Genomic DNA, 23198 nt, shown 5'->3' on the forward strand with positions numbered 1-23198 from the left:
GAAAAGATGGAGACGACTTCATCACTTATAAAAAATTACAGAAAAAAATACAATTACAGTGCTAGGGAGAGTTACAAAGAACAAGAGACACGATGGTAAACACAGTAAGAGACATAGAGAATAAAATCACCGCCATCCATGTAGCAATCTTGCCAGAAGATCAAGTCTAAATCTGATCAAGCCTATATATCTGCCTCCAATTTACAGATGTATCAGCAAAACCTAGATTGTGGAAAACTCCACAAATAAAAATATGTAATTTCTTCTACAAATAGATTCAAGAAAAAAAGAGAGAAGAGAAACCTATAGGTCTGGAGAGACAAGACACAATCAACCAATTGGCATGTATGGGGACCTTATTAGGAACCCTGTTCAGACAAAGCAAACTGTGCAAGAACATTACACCACCATAAAAACCCACTGATTGGATGTTTAATAATATTAAAGAATTTAATGATATAAAGAAAATTTTGGTACGATAATAGCGTTCGGGTTATGAATAAAAAAAAGTCATGAAATATATATATATATATATATATATATATATATATATATTTATACAGAAGAAAAAATTAGGAAAAAAGCATTTATAAAAGATAGACAAAAAAGAGTTAATAAAAACATAGTTCTCCAAAAAGGAAAATCTAAACAATGGAACAGTATAAAAATTTAAACATATAACCCTAAAAATTTTCTTGAAGTAAAGGACTTGGATGTACACATGGAATAGGCACACCTTATTCCAGGAAAAACTGACAAAGATTGGTTAATATTGGGAATATCCTAATAAAATTATTGGACCTCAAAATTTTGGGCAGCCAGGCAAAATGATGTCATCACTTACACACTAACATGGGGAAAAATGAGGCTGGCCATAGACTTTTCCACAGGAATATTCAATGACAAAAGACAAGGGAGTGAAACAAAGAATTTGAGTCAAGGACTTTCAAGGATAAAGGTCATAGTTTTAACCACAAAAGACTGTCTAATTCACAGGACTGCTGTTTACATGAGCCCCCTTTGAGGAACATACCTCAAGAAAGGACATGTCTTCAAGAAAGGACAACTTAAATAAAAGGACTGGCAGTAAGCACAAATCCAAGCCAAAACAAAGATGGGGATAAAGGTTAAAACAAAAAAAAAAGGGTGGGGGGAGAGGGGTAAGTGTGTAGAAAAAAGAAAAATAAACTCTTGGCCTCAACTCTCATCTGTCATAAATGGACTTCAAAGATGACAAATCAAGTAGTAGAATTTTAAGTATACTTCAGGTACAAAAGTAAATCCAAAGAGAGATAGTACTATTGACATTAGGCAATGTGGGGGGCAGAATAGATATAAGTTACAGTAGGAAATCAAGAGACTATCTTCACAGAAAACAGGGACTAACGGAATTTTATTAAAAAAAAAGAAGCAGAGCCATCAACAAAGATATAAGATTTTCTCAATATCAGACTTAAAAAAAAAGCAAACACAAATAGATATGAGTATGAAGATAGGCTATGCAGACTGCCATTATTACAACAGATCTGTCCATCAGCCTTGGCTTTTAACCTGGCCAGCTCCCTGAAAATAGCTGGAAACAGAACTAACCTGAGAAAGTTTTCTCTCTAGACACTTAAGTGATTTCTAATGTGCCAACTTTCAAATCTAGGGTATAGAAGTTATTTCCAAATGCTTAGAAGTAAATAAGACAGTCGCCGATGCAAGCTGCCATCAACAAATTTTATTAAATCTGCTTTATGGGGTCCAATTACTACTTTGTTAGAAACAAGTTTGAATATCTTGTATTTATGAATCTGCCATCAAAGTCTAGCAGGCAGTTTCCTGAACCACAATATTTAATAATGAACAGTGATGTTTCAGAACTACAGGACATCAATATTTTACATTTTCATGTTCTCTTCCTTATTAAGGCAAAGCAGATTGTCAGCCTATATATTCAGCTAACAGGTTTATTATCTTTCAAATATCTTACATAAATCAAAGTATGTTCATTTTTCCCACCAAAATGTGGGATTTGGACAGACATTTGTTTTGTTCACTACTTTAGCACCAGCACCTAGGAATGTCTGGCACATAGATGCTTAACAATTATTTGTTGAATGAATAAATGGATTTCAATTAGAATTTTTTTTTTTTTTTTTTTTTTGGTAAATGGTTTATTAAAAACATTCTAGTCCTAGAATCCTTTAAGAAGACAGTAAGTTCTGATTTCCTTATTCCATATGAATAAATTTCTCAAGAAAATTCCTCAGGGCTTCCAGAGTTGAAGCTGACAAGTGAACAGACACACAAGAGCCAGCACTCACTCTACACTCAACATTTGCCTACATGAGAGTTGGTTTTTTAATGTTTATTTATTTTTGAGAGAGAGAGAGAGAGAGAGAGACAGAGACAGAGTACGAGCAGGGAAGGGGCAAAAAGAGCGAGATATAGAATCCAAAGCAGGCTCCAGGCTCCAAGCTGTCAGCACAAAGCCTGATGTGGGGCTTGAACCCATGAACCACGAGATCATGACCTGAGCTGGCAGTCAGCTGCTTAACCAACTGAGCCACCCAGGCGCCCTTCTGACATGCATATCTAACGTATTGTTAAACGGAACATTCTCTTGTTGGACATAAGGCACAATGCTGTTTAGTGATTGAGCCAAGGACTCAGACTTCTTACCTATTCTTGTTAAACTGGATTGCAAAATCTGTCATATGCTGCAGAGCTTTGTTGGTGAAGTTCATTTCCATATAGATGTGTCCTTGGCGGTGAGTAAATGTTCCAGAAATCTCCAACCCTTTAGCTTTTACTGCAGGCAGCCAGACCTAAAAGACAGTATAAAGCTCAATGGAACCACACAAGATTTATCTTCATGCTCTTTGTTTTGAATATATAAAGATTAAATTAAGATTTCGCTTCTTTAGGAAATTATGGTGATTTTTATACCATAAATATCAAGTTAGATCCAAAAGGCTCCGGATAATGTCATATTTTCTGAATTTTGAGATCATCCTCAATTAAAGAACCAAACCAAACACACACACACACACACACACACACACACACACACACACACACACACACAGTATGAGTAACCCTGGCTACTTCTCCATTTCTGTTCAACTTGGTCATTTTACTGCTTCAGTACTGCTACCAACTCCATAGACAAGGAAAAGAAAAACTCCAATGAGTATAATGTGTTTGGTTTTTTTTATTGGCACTTTTGGTAACAGGCTTAAAAGTGAAGAAACTGAATCTACTAATGAAAATAGTATGTCTGTATCTTTGAAGACTTTTCTTTTAATCATCACCAAAACTATTATCAGTAATCTTAAGGACAAAGACCATGTCTTACGTAGATTTTTAACTCTTGCTATAGCTTCTGGTAAATAGTACTTAGATGTTGTTTAAATAATTTGAATGTCTATCCTTTCTATATAATTCATCCATAACCCACCCCTGGCCCCAGAAACCCCTGGACTGTAAGAGTTAATTAAGAAAAAAAAAAAAAAAATCAGAAAATTCATGAATTGTTCTGACCACCAAAGATTAAATACCAAAGCATCAGTGGGTAGTGAATAAACTTGGGAACATATTCAGCCACACTAAAGAAATAAAGAAGAAGAAAATAAAACAAAACAACCATAAGATATTTTTCATCTATCAGAGGGTCAAAAATCCTAAAAGTCAATAACCCTTAATGGAGAATATAAACAACCTGGCACTTTGCATTGTGCTGCTGGGAATGTAATTTGAAGTCTCCTTTTAGAAGGTAAGTTGAGAATACTTATTTTATTTTTTAATGTTTATTTATTTTTTGAGAGAGAGGGAGAGAGTGCAAGTGGGGTGGGGCAGAGAGAGAGAGAGAGAGAGAGAGGGCGAGAGAGAATCCTAAGCAAGCTCCACTGTCAAAACAGAGCTGGACAGGGCTCACCCCCACAAACCGTGAGATCACGACCTAAGCTGAAATCAAGAGTCAGATGCTCAATTGACTGAGCCAACCAGGCGCCCCAGAGAATGTCTATTTTAATATTTATATATATACCACACTATACATACACAAAGATGTTTGCTGCAGTGCTATAATGACAAAGAAAGAGGGAGGAGTGTGGTAGGACTAAGGGAATAACCTGTATGTCCATCAACAGGGGAATGATTAAGTAAGTTGTGGTACATCAATACAGTGGATACAGACATTCAAAAGAATACAGCAGGGAAAAAACAAGATGGAAAACAGTATATTCCATTGACATTAGTAGTTAAAGGACACAGACATAGGTATATGTTCTTATAGAACACACAAAAGTTAATAGGGGCTATCTATGAGAAAGTGGGGGCAGAAAGACTTAATTTTCCATCTGTTATTTCCGCATTATTTACATTTGTCATTTGTATGTATTACTTTGATGTTAGTAAAAAAAATGCATTAGATAATCTTTTAATCAACAATGAAAAGTCTATGGGATAATATCCAACACAGAAACCTCACAACAAAGCTACTGTATTGTGCCAAAATATTACGGTTCAGTTTTAAATCCTATTTTTGGCTTCTCTCTTCAGCTGCTGCGTAGATCAAGTTATGACCCCTGGAATGGACAACTGGTCTATATTTCTGTAGCAGGGATCCTCCACGAGTCAGGTGAGCAGGTAGAGAATTTAGGAAACAGACAGGCAGGTTGTCCCTCAGAAAGGCAATTACAAGAGACTGAGCCTAGCTGGATGGTACTTCACCAAAGGGTGAAGTAAGCTTCACTTACAGTGAGTTTCCCTTTTTGAATTTCAGTCTGAGCATGACATTAAGCAAGGCTGAGACTAGAAAAGCACCAATGACAGAAACCCAAATCAGCACTCTAAAAAGGTACACTAAAACCCAGGAAGGCTGCATGTGAGCAACAGTGTAGTAGAATCCATCTGTAATACCAACTGAAACAGGGAATGGAAAGGATGACAAGTAAAAACATTACCCCTCTAGTGTATATGTACCCCTCTAGTGTATTCTACCCTCCCTGACCCTGCTGTTGCATTGTTAACTGGATTTATACTAGACTGACATCAGCATTGACAAACCAGACAACATTTCTACACAAGAACAAAACACAAATATTTAATACTTCTAATTTTAAGTCTAATTATAAAAATGGTTAATGAGGATGCTACAGTGCTTCTTATTGCCAAATTTTAGACCACTTTTTATCTTCCTCTTAAATCCCCTAGGACAAGTGCCCAAACTTCGGATTTATTATCAGTGGAAGTAACAAAAAATGCCAAGTTATTCAGGTCTTGTTCATTACGAAAGTATTGCTTTACTTACAGCCTTAGGAGCCACATATCCACCAGGTGCCATGCCTATCCCTGTGGAGAGTTCAAACAGGTCATTCAAACCACTGCTGACCACAGCAGGAGTAGGTGAAGGAGCGAAGGTTGCAGGCACTGATGATGGGATGAACGACTGTCCCACCTGCAGGGAAAAAGGGAAGGGGCAGGGGGGACCAGGAAGAACACATTAATAGCCCTTAGCCTGTTGCTCTATATTTTAGTAGTATTGATAAAACAACAAGAATACATCATAATTATAATATTCTTAGGAGCTGAATTAGTATATTCTTTATCCTTTTAATCATCACAGTTATTTTTTCATCACTGATGATATACAAACACTCTTTAGAAGTTCTATCAAGAGAGACTAAAACAGTAGGATCAGGAACAGAGTGATCCAAGATCTTTTCTGTTTGTTTCCAATTTTAGCTTCCATGATTCTGTGCAAAAGGCCTACGGGCACCCTAATGAAGGGGGAGGCTGTTTCTATAGAAAGAAGAAGCATCCAACTTAGAAAGCAGTTCTAGTTCCACTTGGGTGCAGACAAGTCTTACTTTCCCATTTAGGCATAAATATCTGGTAGGAAACTCTCCTGGGGGAGATGGATATTCATACCCCCAAACTCAGTCACTTACGAGGAGAATCTCCCTCTGAGTCCAGCTGACTCTCTCAAGTTCTTTCTAGATGATGCTAAAGAGTAAGAACATTCTCTAGTCAAGATGGCAGGTTCCATTTCCTTTAGCTCTTTAATGTCAGGAAGACAAAGACCTCTGTAGACACCAGAGCGCCAATCCCTAAAGATGTCCCTACACCACATGTGGTGTACACCTCCGAAGATTCCAAGTAACCCTATGCCACTTTCTACTCTTCATATGCTTCTACAGAGGTTCTGGTGTACAATGCTAGATAGCAGCGGTGGCTGGCCTGAGAATGTGTGCATAGGAAAGGCATCAAACAGGGGGCAGCGCATCCCATGGTGAAAAAAACGGATGGCACTTACTGCCGGACTTCCTCCAATGCCCCCGCCAAGGTCACTGCCAAGCTGAAAGAGAGAAGGAGAGAGAGGAGAGAGAGGTAGAGTTCATTTAGCTAAGTACTAGATGCCCATTTAGAATCTGTAAATAGCTCTACCAAGTTGCTAGGAATACATGCTATTCAACTTGACTCCCAAAGCCTAAAGAAATTCTAGATTGCAAAGAAAATATGTCCTAGGGGAACCGCGTAGTGGCATTGACGGTGTGTGGGAGTTCTGAGAAAACTTGGAAAGAAGATGGAGCTGGGACATCTCAGGGATGTTTCAGATCCAATCTTCCCACTGGGGTACATAGGCACAAACCGAAACAGGACTTAAAGAATTTACATATTCCAAGAAGCTCTATCTCCAAGGAGTAATGTTTTGAATGTGTTTTATTTTTTCCTTAAAAGGAAATTTAAGGGAGAAAAAAAAAGAAAAGCAAAGAAAAACTAAAATGTGCTTTGATCTACAAAACCTGCTGTTCCACTGAGAAAGTGGGAACCAAACCAGTATTGAGCAATTTCAAGCTTCAAAAATTACAGGTGGAACAAGAGTGATTTTTAGAGTTTAGAACTTTCCTAAGAAAGAAAACAGCTGGGAGAGGAAGATATCCTATCTGGGGAGGAAGTAGGAAGGCATGCAGTGCTTCAAATCTCTTTCACAGTTGACACTACTAAGGAGAAATGCTGTGATTTATTTGGAGATCATTTAAAAGGATGCTAACTATTGGAGAATTAGATGGACTTAATTAGCTAGGTGACAGGAAAATAATTCCACATGGTCTTAATCTGGCCTTTTCTCCCCTCAGGGCTCTGATATAATGCACCCTGAAGTCAGTCTTCCACGACAAAAGCATTAAAGAAGAACAGAAGCTGAAAATAGCTGGCATGAAGAAACACACACGCACACGCACGCACACACACGCACACGCACACACACCAGCGCTGTTTAAAAAGCAAGCACCACCTTTTTTGGCTACGGTTCCACATTTGCCTCTTCCCTAGTTCTCATTGTACATTTGAAGTTCTTCTCTGAATCACCAAATGCCTTGTCTACTCTACAAAACACTGTTTCCTTTATTATCTGTCATTTAGTGGTAGAAACTTGGAAATCTTTGTGTGTGGTTATGTTAAAAAACAAAACTGTACTGGTTTTCAGGATTTGAGAAAGAGTATTTATCTTCGCAGTGAAAAAATACATGAAACAGTGTTGCCAAAATCTAAAAAATACTCTACATTGAAAAACCTGGAGACATATGACAAAATTCTGTTTCTACCGTGACAGAAAAGGCAGGTGCTTCAGAACTAGCATTACTAAGCATCCTCTGCACTAAGTTACAGAGCACTCCAAACCTCAAAGAGCCATTTCTAGAACGTGGTTCCTGAAAATTACTTAATGGTTGAATACAAGCCAAAAATCAACATGTGTAAATAAATAAAAAGGTCATCACAACTAAGAATTCAAATAACTGGGAAAGTCTAAAGTAAAGAGAAAAGATATTACACACCTGCTTTCTCCCTGGTTCTGGAATAGCACACATCTGTAGCATGACATCTGAAAACCACCTTTTATTCAAACAAACACTCCTATAATGTCAACCGGATACAAGGCACTATGGGGAATGTAAAGATGCCAGGCAGTGAGGGGAATACATAGATGAATAAAACCCAGATGTTGCAAACTGGCAGGAGAAATAGAACATGAATGCAAAACCATACAGAATATACTAAAGCAAAAAAGATAAGTACTGAAGGGAAGAGCCTCCTTTTGGCTGAAGGATAATGAAAAGCTTCAAAGAGGTGGTAATGTGGGATTATAAAAAGTAAAAATGGGGAGGTTATTTCCCAAATAGCATGAACAAAGGCTGAAAGAGCATGAATAATAGTAGGATCAAAAAGAATGAGTAGTCCAATTAGACTGAGCACAGGGTAGATATGTGTATATAAAAAAACAAAACAAAACAAAAAAACAGCCATAGAAAATAAGTTTGCAAAGGCAGGCTGATTACAGGAGGTTTATGGAATAAGATATAAACTTTTCAAGAGTACTTCAATTGGGTTCTATCAACTATGGCTTTCAACCTTAGATACACAATTCAGTCAACCACCTGTGTGTGTATAGTGGGGAGGCATTTAAAAAAACACTATGCCCAAGTTTCACCCCCCCCCCCCCCAAGGTAGTGATTTAATTGTGCTGGGGTGGAGCCCGGGCATCAGAATTTTGAAAGGCTCTCCTAGTGATTCTAATGTATAGACAAGGTTGAAAACCAATGCCTTAAAGAATTAACTAATATTTGGAATCAGAAAAGATTGATCCGTTCAAAATTACTTTGGAGCTAACTCCTGAATAAAAAGAAAGTTACAACTTGAGCAGAAAGGAAAAAAAAACTCTTAATAAGGATGGGATGGATGTACAATGTCTCATTTGTCCTGCTGCTTTGATCTGGTTTGACTTTCTGATGGGCTTATTATCCCTTCTTCCCCCCAACCATTCTCCTCCCCTCTGGCCAGGCGTACAATCCAAGCTTAAAAGAGCGAATTCTTTACGGACCTGGTTGGCACTTGGCAAGGAAGAAACCACACACTGGAAGAGAAACAGTGGTTTTATCCAATATGCTAAATTCAATAAAAGACATTGATAAAAGGCACTCACTGGTGGTATTATTTCCAAAGGAAATAAAGCCCATTTACAGCCTTTATTTTCTTAGATTTCATTCTTATTATCTTTGAGTGTTATATGAACATTATCTTAGCCAGATAAGATCTGAATGTACTCTCCCCACCACACTGCTTGTCAATTTTATTCAAAACCATTAAAGAAACTGAAAAGCAATTCCAATACTCCCATGTTTATGTTCAATATATCAGATACAACACAGCTTCAACCAAGAATCAGGAAATCTGATCTTAAGAGACAGGACCCAAAGGGTATCAAGAGACACATAGCCAAATATGTAAAGGTTCACCTAACAGTACTGTTATGTCCAGAGAGCAAAGGGAAAGGATAGCTTCAATACGTTTTCTGACTAGCAAAACTGTAATCTACTCAGACTTTATTCAGCATCTTTCCTTTTGACTGAAAAAGTTCCTAGGGAGGTTATCATCCTCCTCTTGGAAAACATGACAAAGGTGATAGCACAGTCATGGGCAGGAGTGACTAATAAAGACATGTCAGCAAGGATGGGACCAATTACCCAGTGAGTGGCCTCTCTTGTCTACAGTGACAAGCAGGATGATTGCAAATATTAAGAAAAAGCAGCTGGAAAACTGAAAAAAACTCAGAAAAGTTCTCATGTTGGCCTCAACTAGCCATCAACCATTTCAGTTCAGTTGTTGGTATTATCTGGAGTCAGACTAGATTCATCTTAGTCCGGCTATACTTATCAGGTAGGGTACAAAATCAGCCAAACTAGGACTTGTAAAAATTTAGTAATATCTGTTATCCAATGAGCTGGTGGGAGCCGAGTGAAAAGGGTTAGGTGTGCAGAGCATGGCTTTAATCCCCATCTCAGGTGTCTAGATACTGTGTTTTAAGTGTCTCTTGGAGCTAACCACTTCCCACAGTTCCCAGAATCTCCATGAAGGAAATAATGCCAGCTAAACCAGGATAGATGAAGATGAAGAAAGGAGAAGTGTCAATTTTGGCAAAACAATATTTCAAATGTTGAAAAGTGAGAATTTTCTGAAAGGTCTGAAGCTGATACCCAAGTCCAAATGGTGGTATGGTTAGTGAACCAAGCCATAGTGGTTTGGTTCCCCCCGTCCCCTATCTAAATCATAGTGGCGATAGTCATTAAATGGCACTGAAAATAATATTAACATTTGGCCACTGCTAATACTGGCCACTTTACCATCCCTGAAGTAGTGCTGAACTGGGCTCAGTTCATGCTGAACTATATAATAATGTATCCTTGCAATGTTAACTGGATGGAAAGCAATGAGTTCATGGTGATTTACTGTAACTTATGGGCTAAAGGGATTTCAGCATTGTTACACGATCTCTGCAACAGAACCAGGTTGAGCCAAAAGTTTTAGCTGAGTCTGCCCACAACTCTAGTTCAGCTAGATACCAAAAGAAAACACCCTCATCCAATGGCAAAATGCTAAATAGCAGAAATACAGAGGGAGAACTCAGGACTAAGGTTCTAAAGGCAACAAGTCTACCCGACTCCAAGAAAAGAAAAGAAGTCTTTTTATAAAAGGGTTATCAGGGGCCCCTGGGTGACTTGAGTGTCTGACTTTGGCTCAGGTCATGATCTCATGGTTCATGGGTTCGAGCCCCGCATCGGGCTCTGTGCTAACAACTAGGAGCCTGGAGCCTGCTTCCGATTCTGTCTCCCTCTCTCTCTGCCCCTTCCCTGCTCACACTCTGTCTCTGTCTCTCTCTGTCAAAAATAAATAAATATTAAAAAAAAAAAAAGGGTTATCAGCTGAGATGGCCACCAAATAGACGAAAGAAAGAAAGAAAGAAAGAAAGAAAGAAAGAAAGAAAGAAAGAAAGAAAGAAAGAAAGAAGAAAAAGTTCCACAAATAATGATCACAATGGCCAATCTTGGTTAGCTCCTTTCAGGTACGTGTATCTGGCCAGTCCAAAATATACTGACCTCTTCTAAACCTGTGGTGCTGAGTGTCTCAAGACATTCTCTTAATTAGAAGTGCAGATCTTAAGCTCACAAATTTCTTTGCTTCTGTCTAGAGTTATTACCTTTTTCATTTAATGCTTTTCAGAACTGATTTAATTAAAGGGAGTCTAAAGGAATGCTTACTGATAGCTCTGTTATTATTAAGGAGTCAAAATAGAATGATGTAAAAATAGCATACAGTGCTTTCCATCACAAATAATAAAATTTGTACCAAAATCCTATTGGTGTTAAAAACATTAGTCTATGTTTTTCCTATTAGGGTTTTAGATTTTAGAAGGCACTCAACATCTCCTAGGTAAAAGTGTAATTTTCAGCTGTTTGGCTGCAAATATTAATTTGATCTTCAAAAAGCTATTCAGAAAAGTATCATAAAATACAACTAAAACTGGTGAAAAGGATCTGTAACCATGCAAAAGCTATGAAACAAACTGACAGCTAAGAATGGACCAAATGTGAAATAGTGAAAATTAGTTGAGATCCCACAAAATCATCAGATGACTCTTTAGCTTGACAGAAAAAAAGGGCTTTGATTATCAACAGCAAAGTAGGGGGATGTAACAGAACACTTCCTGAGGTGGGACAAGGAACAGAATGTGTCACTAGCAGTCTCTTAGCTCCAACAGAACCCAATGAGGAGTATAGTAAAACTCCACAGGAGAAGCTCTTCCTCCTGTCTCATTTTCCTTTGCCGTCCTCACTACCTACCTATAGAGTTGTTTGTCATCTCTCTTCCCCACACCGGAACGTATGCTTGCAAGGGCTAGACACAACTATGTTCCCAGTACATAGAATGAAGTCTGATATAGAATCAGCACTCAAATATTTATTCAGGGAATGAATGTTCTACTAACCATATAAACAGGAATACTAGCAAGATTACTTCTTGGGAGGACAATTTTGAAATGAATCATTTTATTGGAGAAAATTATCACAAAATGGACAGAAGCCTGACAAAACTGTTTCATCAACTGGCCTAGAGCATCCTATCGGCATCGACATTTCTGACACACATGAACAGAACCAATTAGGGAAAAAAAGGACCCAGTCCCCATCCTAAGGCCAAAGTCCTTTCTAGAGAGGAAGTGTATTATTGTCAGAGCAGTTCTGACAGCAAGTTTTCAGCAGAATGCCCTGTGCATCATTTATTTGCTTTGATAGCACTAGTGGTTTATATCACAGTTCACTGGCAAAGAGATGAGAAGACAGCATTTTGTGGCTCTGCTTACAAAGAGGGTAAGATGAACAATCTTGTTCCTTTTGCTGCAAAACAGATGTATGAACTTATTTGGTCCCTGTTTTCACAAATGAATACACTTCTACAGTCTTTCTCAAGCTTTCATGTGCCTCCTAGTGGCACGCTAGCCCAAACTCAACACCTGGGATGTACAGCGAGAAGAGGCATAGGGCAAACAAGCCTTGTGTTTTATCTTAAACATTCATGCAATTTTACAGTCTAAGCCTTTACACAGCGGTGTTTAGTCTGTGTTTATATTCCTTACCATCAAATAAGAATGACACTGCAAGACAATGAGCCAAGTTTATTCTGCAGCTATAAATGCATCTGCACTCTGCTGAGTACTCCATAGACCATGTGTACTCCAGTTTGACAAGTACCAAAGTTAGGTGAGACCACACTCTATTTTAGAAGATGACAACAAACTAGAAGAATCACAGGATAGTCTTGGGTTCAAATCTTGACTCTGAGACTTACTTGCTATGACACCTTCAGTTTTCTATAAAATGGGGTTCAATACCAATTTCCTTGCAGAGTTATTCTGAGGTTTAGAAATTATAAGAGTTGCAGCACAGGAAACCAGAACAGAAATAGGAACTCAGTATTGCGTAATTATTCCCCCAAATTGCCTGAGGCCAGCCTTGGTCAAATCTACACATTGATAAAAAGACAGTGGGGTTGGGGCACCTGGGTGGCTCAGTTGGTTAGGTGTCCGACTTCAGCCCAGGGCATGATCCCGTACTTCGTGGGTTCAAGCCCCGTATCGGGCTCTGTGCTGACAGCTCCGAGCCTGGAGCCTGCTTCAGATTCTGTGTCGACCTCTCTCTCTGACCCTCCCCTGCTTGCACTCTCTCTGTCTCCCAAAAATAAATAAATATTAAAAAAAAAAAAAAAAAGACAATGGGGTTACAGAAGTCACACTGAAGATTTACCAGGCAAACTGGGCTAAAATTCAAAAACCTCTCTCCACAACAGCACCAACTCTAAAACTTAAGCTCTTTAATCACTGCAAATATTTTCCAGAGGAAGAAATAGGAAGATGCAAAGCTAGTATGTAGTGGTTTAGTCCTGTGGGCTAAAAAAACCTAAAATTATCACTAAAATAGTTCCCGACTTAAAATTTCTGAAAGGTAAAAATAAAAGAAAGGGTGGGAGGGCACACTTATCATGGTGAGCACCGAGGAATGTAGAGAATTGCTGAGTCACTCTATTGTACACCTGACACTGATATAACGCTGCATGTTAATTATACTGGAAAAAAACAACAACATAGAGTGGGAGGATTTGAAAAACATACACTGGAGTTAGGAAAAGGCCATTTCTCCTCTATCCCACAATACTCCAGCTGGGCACACTGAATGGACATTTCTCTGGCAGGAAAACCTTTGTCAGCAAAGAGAAAGGGCACTCTGGATAATGCTTCCTTTCCGTTCTTCATGTACAATAGCGCTATTTATCTAAATAGAATAGTGCATGGCACCTTGGATGAATAAAAGGCTATAATTTAGCCAAGGTCTATGCTGACAGCCTGAAAGTAAAGGCAACAACAACAAAAATCAAGATTCAATTATTATTACTTCAGTGATCTCAGAGATATCAGACCTATCAGCGAATGCTGTACGTTTATAACACGTATGCAGGAGTTATGAGTATGGGCGTCAGGTCATCTCCCACACTACACCAAACCCGGATTTGGACTGTCAGAAAAATCACGCTACCCAGAATGAGCACTTTCTTAGGTTTCGTATTAGAGGCACAAAAGACCCATACACGATTTCTGAAACTAAGAAACAAAGACTCAAGTACTACTTTTGTAAGCCTACATTTAGATAGTATACTATCCTGCTTTATATCAACTATGGAAGTTTCAATACAATTCATCCAACATCAAGGTGACAGTTAAGTTTATATTAACGGAAGGAGGAAACTATCTGCAGAGTTCAAGCAAAAGAGAATATGCTAAGGCAGGCAGAAACTAAAAATGGGGTTATTTCAGTAAGGAGACCGAAAAGAGTATGGAGGAAATCCATTTTGACTCGAGTCCGATGATGAAAAAGCATTCCATTTTTTAAATCTGCAGCTCTGCCTAAATCAATGATTTTCAAAGATGCCTGCCTCCTAAATATATATATATATATATCAACTAGGAGACATGGGGTGTGTGTGTGTTTTGAATGTTTCTTTTTGAAAGAGAGAGTGAGGGCAAGCTGGGGAAGGGCGGGGGTGGCTGTGGGGGGGGGGGGGGGACAAAGGATCCAAAGTGATCTCTGCGCTGACAGCAGCGAGCCCAACATGGGGCTTGAACTCATGAATTGCGAGATCATGACCTAAGCTGAAGTTGGATGCTCAACCGACACCCTGGCACCCCTGTGTATTTTCTCTATATCAGAACAATATCCCCACTCACTCTTTTTTCAGTTTAAAAATCACAGCTGTTAGGAGTCACTGTTATTGATGGAAGAAGGCTGAAGTCTTCAGGTGTTATGGCAAATAAGAATAATAACAATGATAAACAGATAAATATTTCCTTAACAACAATTCTAGAAAAAGCCTCTATTCCCTAAATCTCAAAATTTTATAAATGCGATAATGAAAGAAGGTAAAACAAGATCTAATGGGAGGATCACAAGAATATGAAAAGAGAAGAACATTCTCTAGTGAATATCAAGTTATAAGACAGAAGGGCAGAAAAATGGGAGACAATCCAAAATACAAAAACAATTTCCAGTCTCCAATTATGCAAAGTGAGTAAAAGTAAAAAGAATGCTGGGACTGAATAACTAAATCTAAATTGATCAAATTCAACTCCTGGCCAATTTCTGGTAGGCTTGACCACCTAATTGCAAATCACAACAGAAAAATGTCATGGGGGGAAGGAACAGAGGTAAAGTCAGAGAGGTCTGTTTTTGTAGGAGGTACTGAAGAGGCCCACCAGAATATAAATCTTCTATCAAAACCAATGTCTTGGCTTAGAGATCAATTTTAACATCTCTACCTAACTCCATTTGCAACTTCCTTTGGTTCAATGTTCTGAACCTTGGATACAAAATTAAAATAACTTGGGCATCTTTCCAAAATTACCAATGTCTAGGTCCTATCTCCCAGAAATTCTCCTTAATTACTCTAGGATTGAGCCCAAAGACTGATGGTATTTTTTTAATATGGTACTAATGTGGGACTAATGCAGGTGGAGTTGAGAACCCCAAAGCTAAATGAAAGGTTAGTAACTGTCATGCTTCATAAGCAGCACAGCACTGACCCCTACGGGTAGGGTTCTATTAGTCAGCAATGATAAAAGCGGCAGAAACACTGTAGAGGCCTTGCTGACTAAGGTAACAAGAGCTGCTTGCCAGGGGAACACATAACTCTAACCTAGGCCTAATTTTACACTGGGTCAAATTCTACCACTCCTAGCAACATTATTCATCTGAGACAGTAAAAGAAGGTCCTTTAAGAAGTTAATTTCAAGAGTTTCTCTCCCTCAATTTGGGGCAGAATTCTCGAGAAGCCCTCTTTCCAGGAGTGTGTTTACTAATAAGGTCAAGAGCAAAAGGCATCTGGGTTTACCAACAGCTGTGGTTCAAGCACCAAACTGAAGTGGTTCAAAGTGGTTACAGAAATTCTATGGCTTCACTATTCAAAATCTGACTCATGGACCAGGGAGCGTGTTACAAATGCAGACTTCTAGGTCTTAACCCAGACCAACTAAATCGGAATCTACCTTATACAAGATGTCTAGGAGATTTATAAGATTTATACAGATTTACATTATAGTTTGAGAAGCATTACCATAAGGAAAAGATTCATTCAAGAAACAGCACTATCTATACAGATTAAGTAAAAACTCTGAGGACTATTTTCCCTTTAAATTAGATAATTTACACAAGAACAATAAAGCATTTAAAAAATATCATGGCATAGGCTGTCTTGGAAATTCATCTTCCACACAGCTGGGTTTAGGCCTTCTTTGTGATAGTCTCTTAAAAGGATATTAATTCTCTAAGTGAATACATATTTAACCCCATACAGACAAAGCAAAACTTTTACCCCTTAATTTCTGAGATAAATTTATATTACAGAATAAGTTGAAAACCACATGACTTTCTAGGGCTATAACACCAAGTATATACCATTTTGAATACTGAAGTCAGCAAGAGGTAAAATAATAGAGTTACATAGGAACATGACTGGGCCTACATAGCAAAGGCTATGGATTTACAAATCCAAATGGAGAAACATACTCCCCACCCCCAAAAGAACATCCTTTACCAAGAAAAAAAAAAAAAAGGCCCATGTGTGACTTCAGCTACTACAACCTAAAAAATGCAACATTTTTTCTATTTGAAGTAACACTTGTGGATAGCTAAGCAAAATATAAGGAGCAAACTCACTGGCATTAAGGGCCAGCAACTGCTAATACAAGCCACACCGAAATAACATGTCTGTTTCTTTCTCCACTAAAGTGGGTCAAGAAGAACAGAAAATCCTGAGCCAGAGCCAGACAACATTAAAATATAGGGCCTCTTTCTCCCCTCCATCCTTCAAGCTTAATTTGTCATTCTTAGGTTCAATGAGTCCATTATGTTGTCACCCATCAGGTAAATTAATAAGTAGGGCTGTAAGGCATACACTTAAGAAGGACATAACACATAACCTGCGGGTGATTTGTCAACAGAACAGGAAGAGCTATTTCAATGTTTATGTGGGATTCCTGGAAGTCTCCATTATTATTTCAGTATTCACTGTTCAGTCTCCTGAGACTCCATAGACTCTTCTGAGTCTACACGGAGGCTATACAGCCATGCAGAATGATCACACGAGAAAGCTATTTTTACATAATCAGTCAACTCTACTCATTAAAAATATGAATTATGAAAAGCAAATGCTTACTTTGCCAAGAAAAACAATAAGGAAAAACAATAAATAAACAATAATTTTCTCAGATCCTCTGCCAGCCAAAAATTAAATGCACCTGTACTGGCTGGCATAAATCCCAGACATAATGCATTATGCAATCTCTGAGAACATATATTTTCTTATCTATGGCATGTCTTCCAATTTCTCATGTTGGGAAATAAGTTTGTTTGGGTGTCTTTACATACAAACGTGCAAATGTCTGGCTAAAAGAGTCCCTCTAATTCTACCTCAGTTAAAAACCTAGTTTCCAGGGAGCCATGTGATGTGACCTGTTATTTTTCTAGTCTTTGCTACACAGACGGAAGGTTATCCTTAATATTTCTCATTTATCTTGTACAGCAAGAAAAACTAATTTTAGTTCCCACTAAAACTAGCATTAGCACATAGTCACAGATACTCTGGACGTTGGAGCCTTTTATTATTAGAATCCTGGAAGCTAATTAAATTGGAAGTATGGGTGGGAGGAAGGGCAGGGTGGATAAAAAGAACCAATCAAGCAGTACTTCCCAACTGTAATCAAGGTACGTTTTTACACAAATGGCTCAAATGGCTGCCTCAAAGCCTTTCAGAATTAGGGCATAAGCCAATAAAATATAAAAAAGCCAAAGGTTTGAAAGACTCAAGATAAGATAATCTCTCTGAGATCATTTATATGCTGTTCAGGGAAAAAGGAATTATAGGGGCTATCCAGAGTTAAGAAGCAGGAACAGTAATAAGCTCTGGAAAGGATACTAAATATTAAGATTGCTGAACAACAGGTTGGCTAAACATCACAAGTTCTATTTAGAGGCAGGGCAACAAAACCATCCTGTGCATTTGTAAATGTGCCCCATACCAATTAATTAGTATCAATTAATTCTCTGAAGACAAATAATTCTGTCCTTTATCAAAGGACGTTGCTCTGCTCATCAAGGAAAGGTCTAGTTCTAAAAAGCTGAATAGTCCTGGGGCGCCTGGGTGGCGCAGTCGGTTAAGCGTCCGACTTCAGCCAGGTCACGATCTCGCGGTCCGTGAGTTCGAGCCCCGCGTCAGGCTCTGGGCTGATGGCTCGGAGCCTGGAGCCTGTTTCCGATTCTGTGTCTCCCTCTCTCTGCCCCTCCCCCGTTCATGCTCTGTCTCTCTCTGTCCCAAAAATAAATAAAAAACGTTGAAAAAAAAAAATTTAAAAAGCTGAATAGTCCTAAAGCTTTTTAGCACATCAAGAATTAAAAATAACCAAAAGAAAGACAGAAGAAAGATACTCACCAGACTATCTAGACCTCCTCCCAAGAGATCCACTGCTCCCATCTGCATGGAGGACACCTGTGGCACATTGACGGGGGGACCAAGGTCAAGGTTTAAAAGGTCTCCTAGAAGGTCACCTTGAGAGGGGATAACCTGAGGCTGTTCCAGGTTGGTGGCAGTGGTGGTGCCAACAGGGCTGTCACCCGCATCAGTGCTGCAGTCACACACACAAAGAGGAGGAAAGAGAAAAGTCAGTTTCACCTGGGACATAATAACAAGGCAACGAATGAACGTCAAATCTGTAAAACACAAGAGGGGGGAAAAAAACCTCTTACTTTATAATAATTCGTTAATACACATGAAAAGATGACAGCAATTCTTACTTTTTATCGAAATATAGCTGCTATCAACGTCGCTCTTTATCAGGGAAATACAAATCAAAACCACACTCAGATATCACCTCACGCCAGTCAGAGTGGCCAAAATGAACAAATCAGGAGACTATAGATGCTGGAGAGGATGTGGAGAAGCGGGAACCCTCTTGCACTGTTGGTGGGAATGCAAATTGGTGCAGCCACTCTGGAAAGCAGTGTGGAGGTTCCTCAGAAAATTAAAAATAGACCTACCCTATGACCCAGCAATAGCATTGCTAGGAATTTACCCAAGGGATACAGGAGTGCTGATGCATAGGGGCACTTGTACCCCAATGTTTATAGCAGCACTCTCAACAATAGCCAAATTATGGAAAGAGCCTAAATGTCCATCAACTGATGAATGGATAAAGAAATTGTGGTTTATATACACAATGGAATACTACGTGGCAATGAGAAAAAATGAAATATGGCCTTTTGTAGCAACATGGATGGAACTGGAGAGTGTGATGCTAAGTGAAATAAGCCATACAGAGAAAGACAGATACCATATGGTTTCACTCTTATGTGGATCCTGAGAAACTTAACAGAAACCCATGGGGGAGGGGAAGGAAAAAAAAAAAAAAAGAGGTTAGAGTGGGAGAGAGCCAAAGCATAAGAGACTGTTAAAAACTGAGAACAAACTGAGGGTTGATGGGGGGTGGGAGGGAGGGGAGGGTGGGCGATGGGTATTGAGGAGGGCACCTTTTGGGATGAGCACTGGGTGTTGTATGGAAACCAATTTGACAATAAATTTCATATATTAAAATAAATAAATAAATAAATAAAACATTAAAAAATTAAAAAAAAACAAAATATAGCTGCTAAAATGAAACTAAATGTATACTACAGAACCTCATCAGTCAATTTTAATTGAGCACCTACTCTAAGATGTAGCACCGTAATAAAAACACCAGGGTTTTCCCATTTTTTTTTAAGTTTGCTTATTTGAAAGAGAGAGCACGAGCAGGGTAGGGGCAGAGAAAGAGGCAGACTGAGAGTTCCAAGCAGGCTCGGTGCTGCCAGCGCACAGAGCTCAATGTGGGGATTGAACCCATGAACTATACGATTATGATGTGGGCCGAAATCAAGAGTCAGACACTCAACCGACTGAGTCACCCAGGCGCCCTCCAGGGCAGTATGTTTAAAAAAGGAAAATATATTTCCTGCCCACAAATAACTTACACTCAAACAACAACAAAAAGCAGCATTTACAAAATGACTGAAAAGCACACTTACTGTGTAACAGGTAAAACCGAGTACCGTAGGAGTGCCTGCATACTGATAGGATAGAGAGACAAAACCAGGTGCAGCTGATTCTAAAAGCTTCTGAGAATGATGTTATGACTAGCTTTTGAAGAACAGAACAGTTATGGGGAACTACTAGAGAGAGACCTTCCTAAAAGGAAGGAATGGTTAGTGCAAAAGCACAGAAATGAGCAATCTGACAACAGAGGTGGTGAAAAAATTGTACTGGCAGGACAAGAGATTGGGATTAAGATTTTGGGAAAGAGAAAATGAGGGAGATAAAACTTTGGAAACTAGCCTGGGAAGTTAATTTTTTGTGATAGGCAATACAGAATCACTTTGATTTGTTGAACAAAGAACTAAAAATATTATAGAAACACTAACAGCTGTATGGAAAATGGACCGAAGATGGGAGAATGAGCATGGGGATCAGCGAAGAGTAATCTAAACTGCTACAGCCACCACGCACGAAAATAAAAAGTGGCGAGCGCCGAGACTAGGTGATGTTGGGTCAACTGGATAGCTGTGTGAGGAAAAAATGAGCCTTGACTCCTATTATCTCACAAAATAAAAATTAAAGAGACATAGCAAACATAAATGTGAAGCGCAAAACCGAGGAGAGGACCTTGATGGCCTTGAAGTGGACAAATGTTTCTACAGAAAACATTAAGTATAAAAAGGAAAAAAAAAAAGTGATGACCTGGACTTCATTAAAATTGAGAGCATCTTTTCTTCAAACAACACCATTTACAAAAAACGAGTCTTTGTCTCACAGACTACAGAAAGATGTTTGCAATACATATATCTGACAAAAGACGTGTATTCAAATCACATAAAAGATTCCTACAAGTCATTCAATCATTACATAAAGAATTCCTACAAAGAGAACTCATTAAAAAATAAGAAGATCAGGCATGTCACAAAAGAGGATCTACTACCTAAAGTAGAGGGTCCTCTACCAAAAGCGGATCATGTCTATAAACATGAAGAGGGACTTAAGCCATCTCTACTCAACAGGAAAATGCAAATGAAAACTAAAACAAGGCCTTGCCACACATCTGCCAGAATGGCAAAAATTAAAATAACTGACAATCCCAAGTGCTTCTGAGGATGTGGATCACCCAGAACTCTTATACACTGCTAGAAGGAGTGTATTTCCTGATCACTCAGGAAAACTGGCAGTATCTTGTATAGCCACTGGGTCATCTTCTATGACCCAGCAATTCCATTCCTAGGTATATATACAGGAGAAGTAAGTACATAAGTCTATCAAGACATACATTAGAATGTTCATAGCAGCATTATCCATAAGAGCCCCAACATACATACAACTGACTTATATCATGTTCAAGAATAAGCAAGGGCTCCAGGGTGGCTCAGTCAGTTAAGCATCCGACTCTTGATTTCGGCTCATGTCATGATCTCATGGTTCATGAGTTTGAGTCCTGTGTCGGACTCCACGCTGACACCACAGAGCCTGCTTGGGATGCTCTCTCTGCCCTGCTCTGTCTCTCGCTCTCAAAGTAAATAAACCTAAAAAAAAAAAAGAAGCAAAACTGCCGTGATATAAGTTAAAACAATGGTTATCTCTGGAGAGTGGGTATTAATGGCAAAGGGGCATGAGAAATCTTCTAAGATGCTGGAAATATCTGATCAGGGTGGTGGTTATGATTGTATACAAATGTAAAAATGTGTTGAGCTATACACTAAAGGTTAGCACAGCATTAAAATTACTATAAATGAGGGGTGCCCGGGTGGCTCAGTCGGTAAAGTGCCCAACTTCAGCTCAGGTCATGATCTCATGGTTCATGAGTTCGAACCCGCATCAGGCTCTGTGTTGACGGCTCAGAGCCTGGAAACTGTTTTGGATTCTGTGTCTCCCTCTCTCTCTGCCCCTCCCCCAATTGCATGCTCTCTCTCTCAAAATAAACATTAAAAAAAATTTTTTTTAAGATTACTATACATGATTTATCTATTTAAAAAGTGGGGAAAATCCCAGGAAGAAAATTCTAGGCTGAGATGGTTTCACTGTGAATTCTTCCAAACATTTAAGGGAACAATAAAGTCAATCCTAGATAAATTTTAAAAGACAATAGAGAATTACAATTAAGAAAGTCTGAAAGTAGTTCAGACTGCTTATTCAATATTAATTGTACTTTGTGAGGCTTGATAATTTAATGTCATTAAAAAAAAATCCTTATCTATTAGAGCTACCAGTAATGTACTTATGGGTGAAATGATAGGAGGTCTGGAATTTGACTTAAAATACTCCAGCTCCCTCAAAAAATAAAAAATTGTGGGGGTAATGCATGAAACAAGATTGGCAATATAGTGGTAACTGTGGAGGCTGAGGGACAAGGAGACATGAGTTTGCTATACCACCCTACCTTGCATGTTTTCTAAGATTTACATAATACAAAGGAAAAAAAAACACTGTAAAAATTCCTTTAACAATATTTTCTTGAACATACAAGAAAGAAGAACGAATAATCAAATTTGGAGAATAAACAAAAACTAAGAAGCAAAAAACTAGTGATGCTCCTCATAATTACAGAGAAATCTGAAGGGATGATGGGAAATATAAATGTGGTTCCATTGTTAAGTTTCAAGTAAGAAAAATAAGTCAAGAAGTCTAACAGATAGCTTAGGAGAAGAGACTGTAAGAGAGTACCACGGGGTGTGGTGTAAAGAGTAGATGGTCTAGATTAAGAAGACAAAGATCAAGTATTGGCTCCAATAATTACCAGCTGTGTGATCTTGGGCAAGTGACAACTTCTCTGAGACAAACTTTCCTCATCAATAAAATGATAACAATGTCATCAAAACACAAGGATCTATTTTAGGGAGGATGAAATGAAAACATGGTGTAAACCGTAAAGCCTTGTAATAGATCAGCGGTACCTATGTTTAGATCAGTTTCCTAAAGGAATAAAGAGAAGCACAAACAGAGAAGGTTCAGAATGAGTCTTGCAACACCATCAAGATTAATAATCCGAGAAAAGAATGAACACAGAATGGCAAAGATAAAATACAGAAAACCAATCTAAGAAAGATGACTTAGGAGCAAAAAGTGTCAAGGAAACCAAGATAAAAAGTATCTAGACTGGGGGAAGAGAGGCAAAAATAGCCAAAAATTAATAAGGAAGTCAAAAAGGGAAGCGATTTCATATACACCTGCCAAGAAATATATGAAATCTCTATAAA

At 38.6% G+C, this 23198-nt stretch overlaps 1 protein-coding gene across 4 annotated transcripts in view; it reads right to left on the bottom strand.

Moving 5' to 3' along the window:
- Positions 1 to 23198, bottom strand: part of AP2B1 (adaptor related protein complex 2 subunit beta 1) — a 125283-nt gene that overhangs the window by 38669 nt on the left and 63416 nt on the right. For 3 of the 4 annotated variants that reach the window (XM_058704305.1, XM_058704306.1, XM_058704308.1), the window contains 4 exons: positions 18358 to 18550; positions 6305 to 6346; positions 5300 to 5446; positions 2668 to 2813 (listed from right to left, as the gene is read on the bottom strand). In XM_058704305.1, coding sequence (XP_058560288.1) covers positions 2668 to 2813; positions 5300 to 5446; positions 6305 to 6346; positions 18358 to 18550 — 528 coding nt within the window. The remainder of the gene's footprint in view (positions 1 to 2667; positions 2814 to 5299; positions 5447 to 6304; positions 6347 to 18357; positions 18551 to 23198) is intronic. The other variant, XM_058704307.1, reaches the window with a different exon arrangement.

Source organism: Neofelis nebulosa, chromosome 16 (assembly GCF_028018385.1).
Source record: "Neofelis nebulosa isolate mNeoNeb1 chromosome 16, mNeoNeb1.pri, whole genome shotgun sequence".
NCBI lineage: Eukaryota > Metazoa > Chordata > Mammalia > Carnivora > Felidae > Neofelis > Neofelis nebulosa.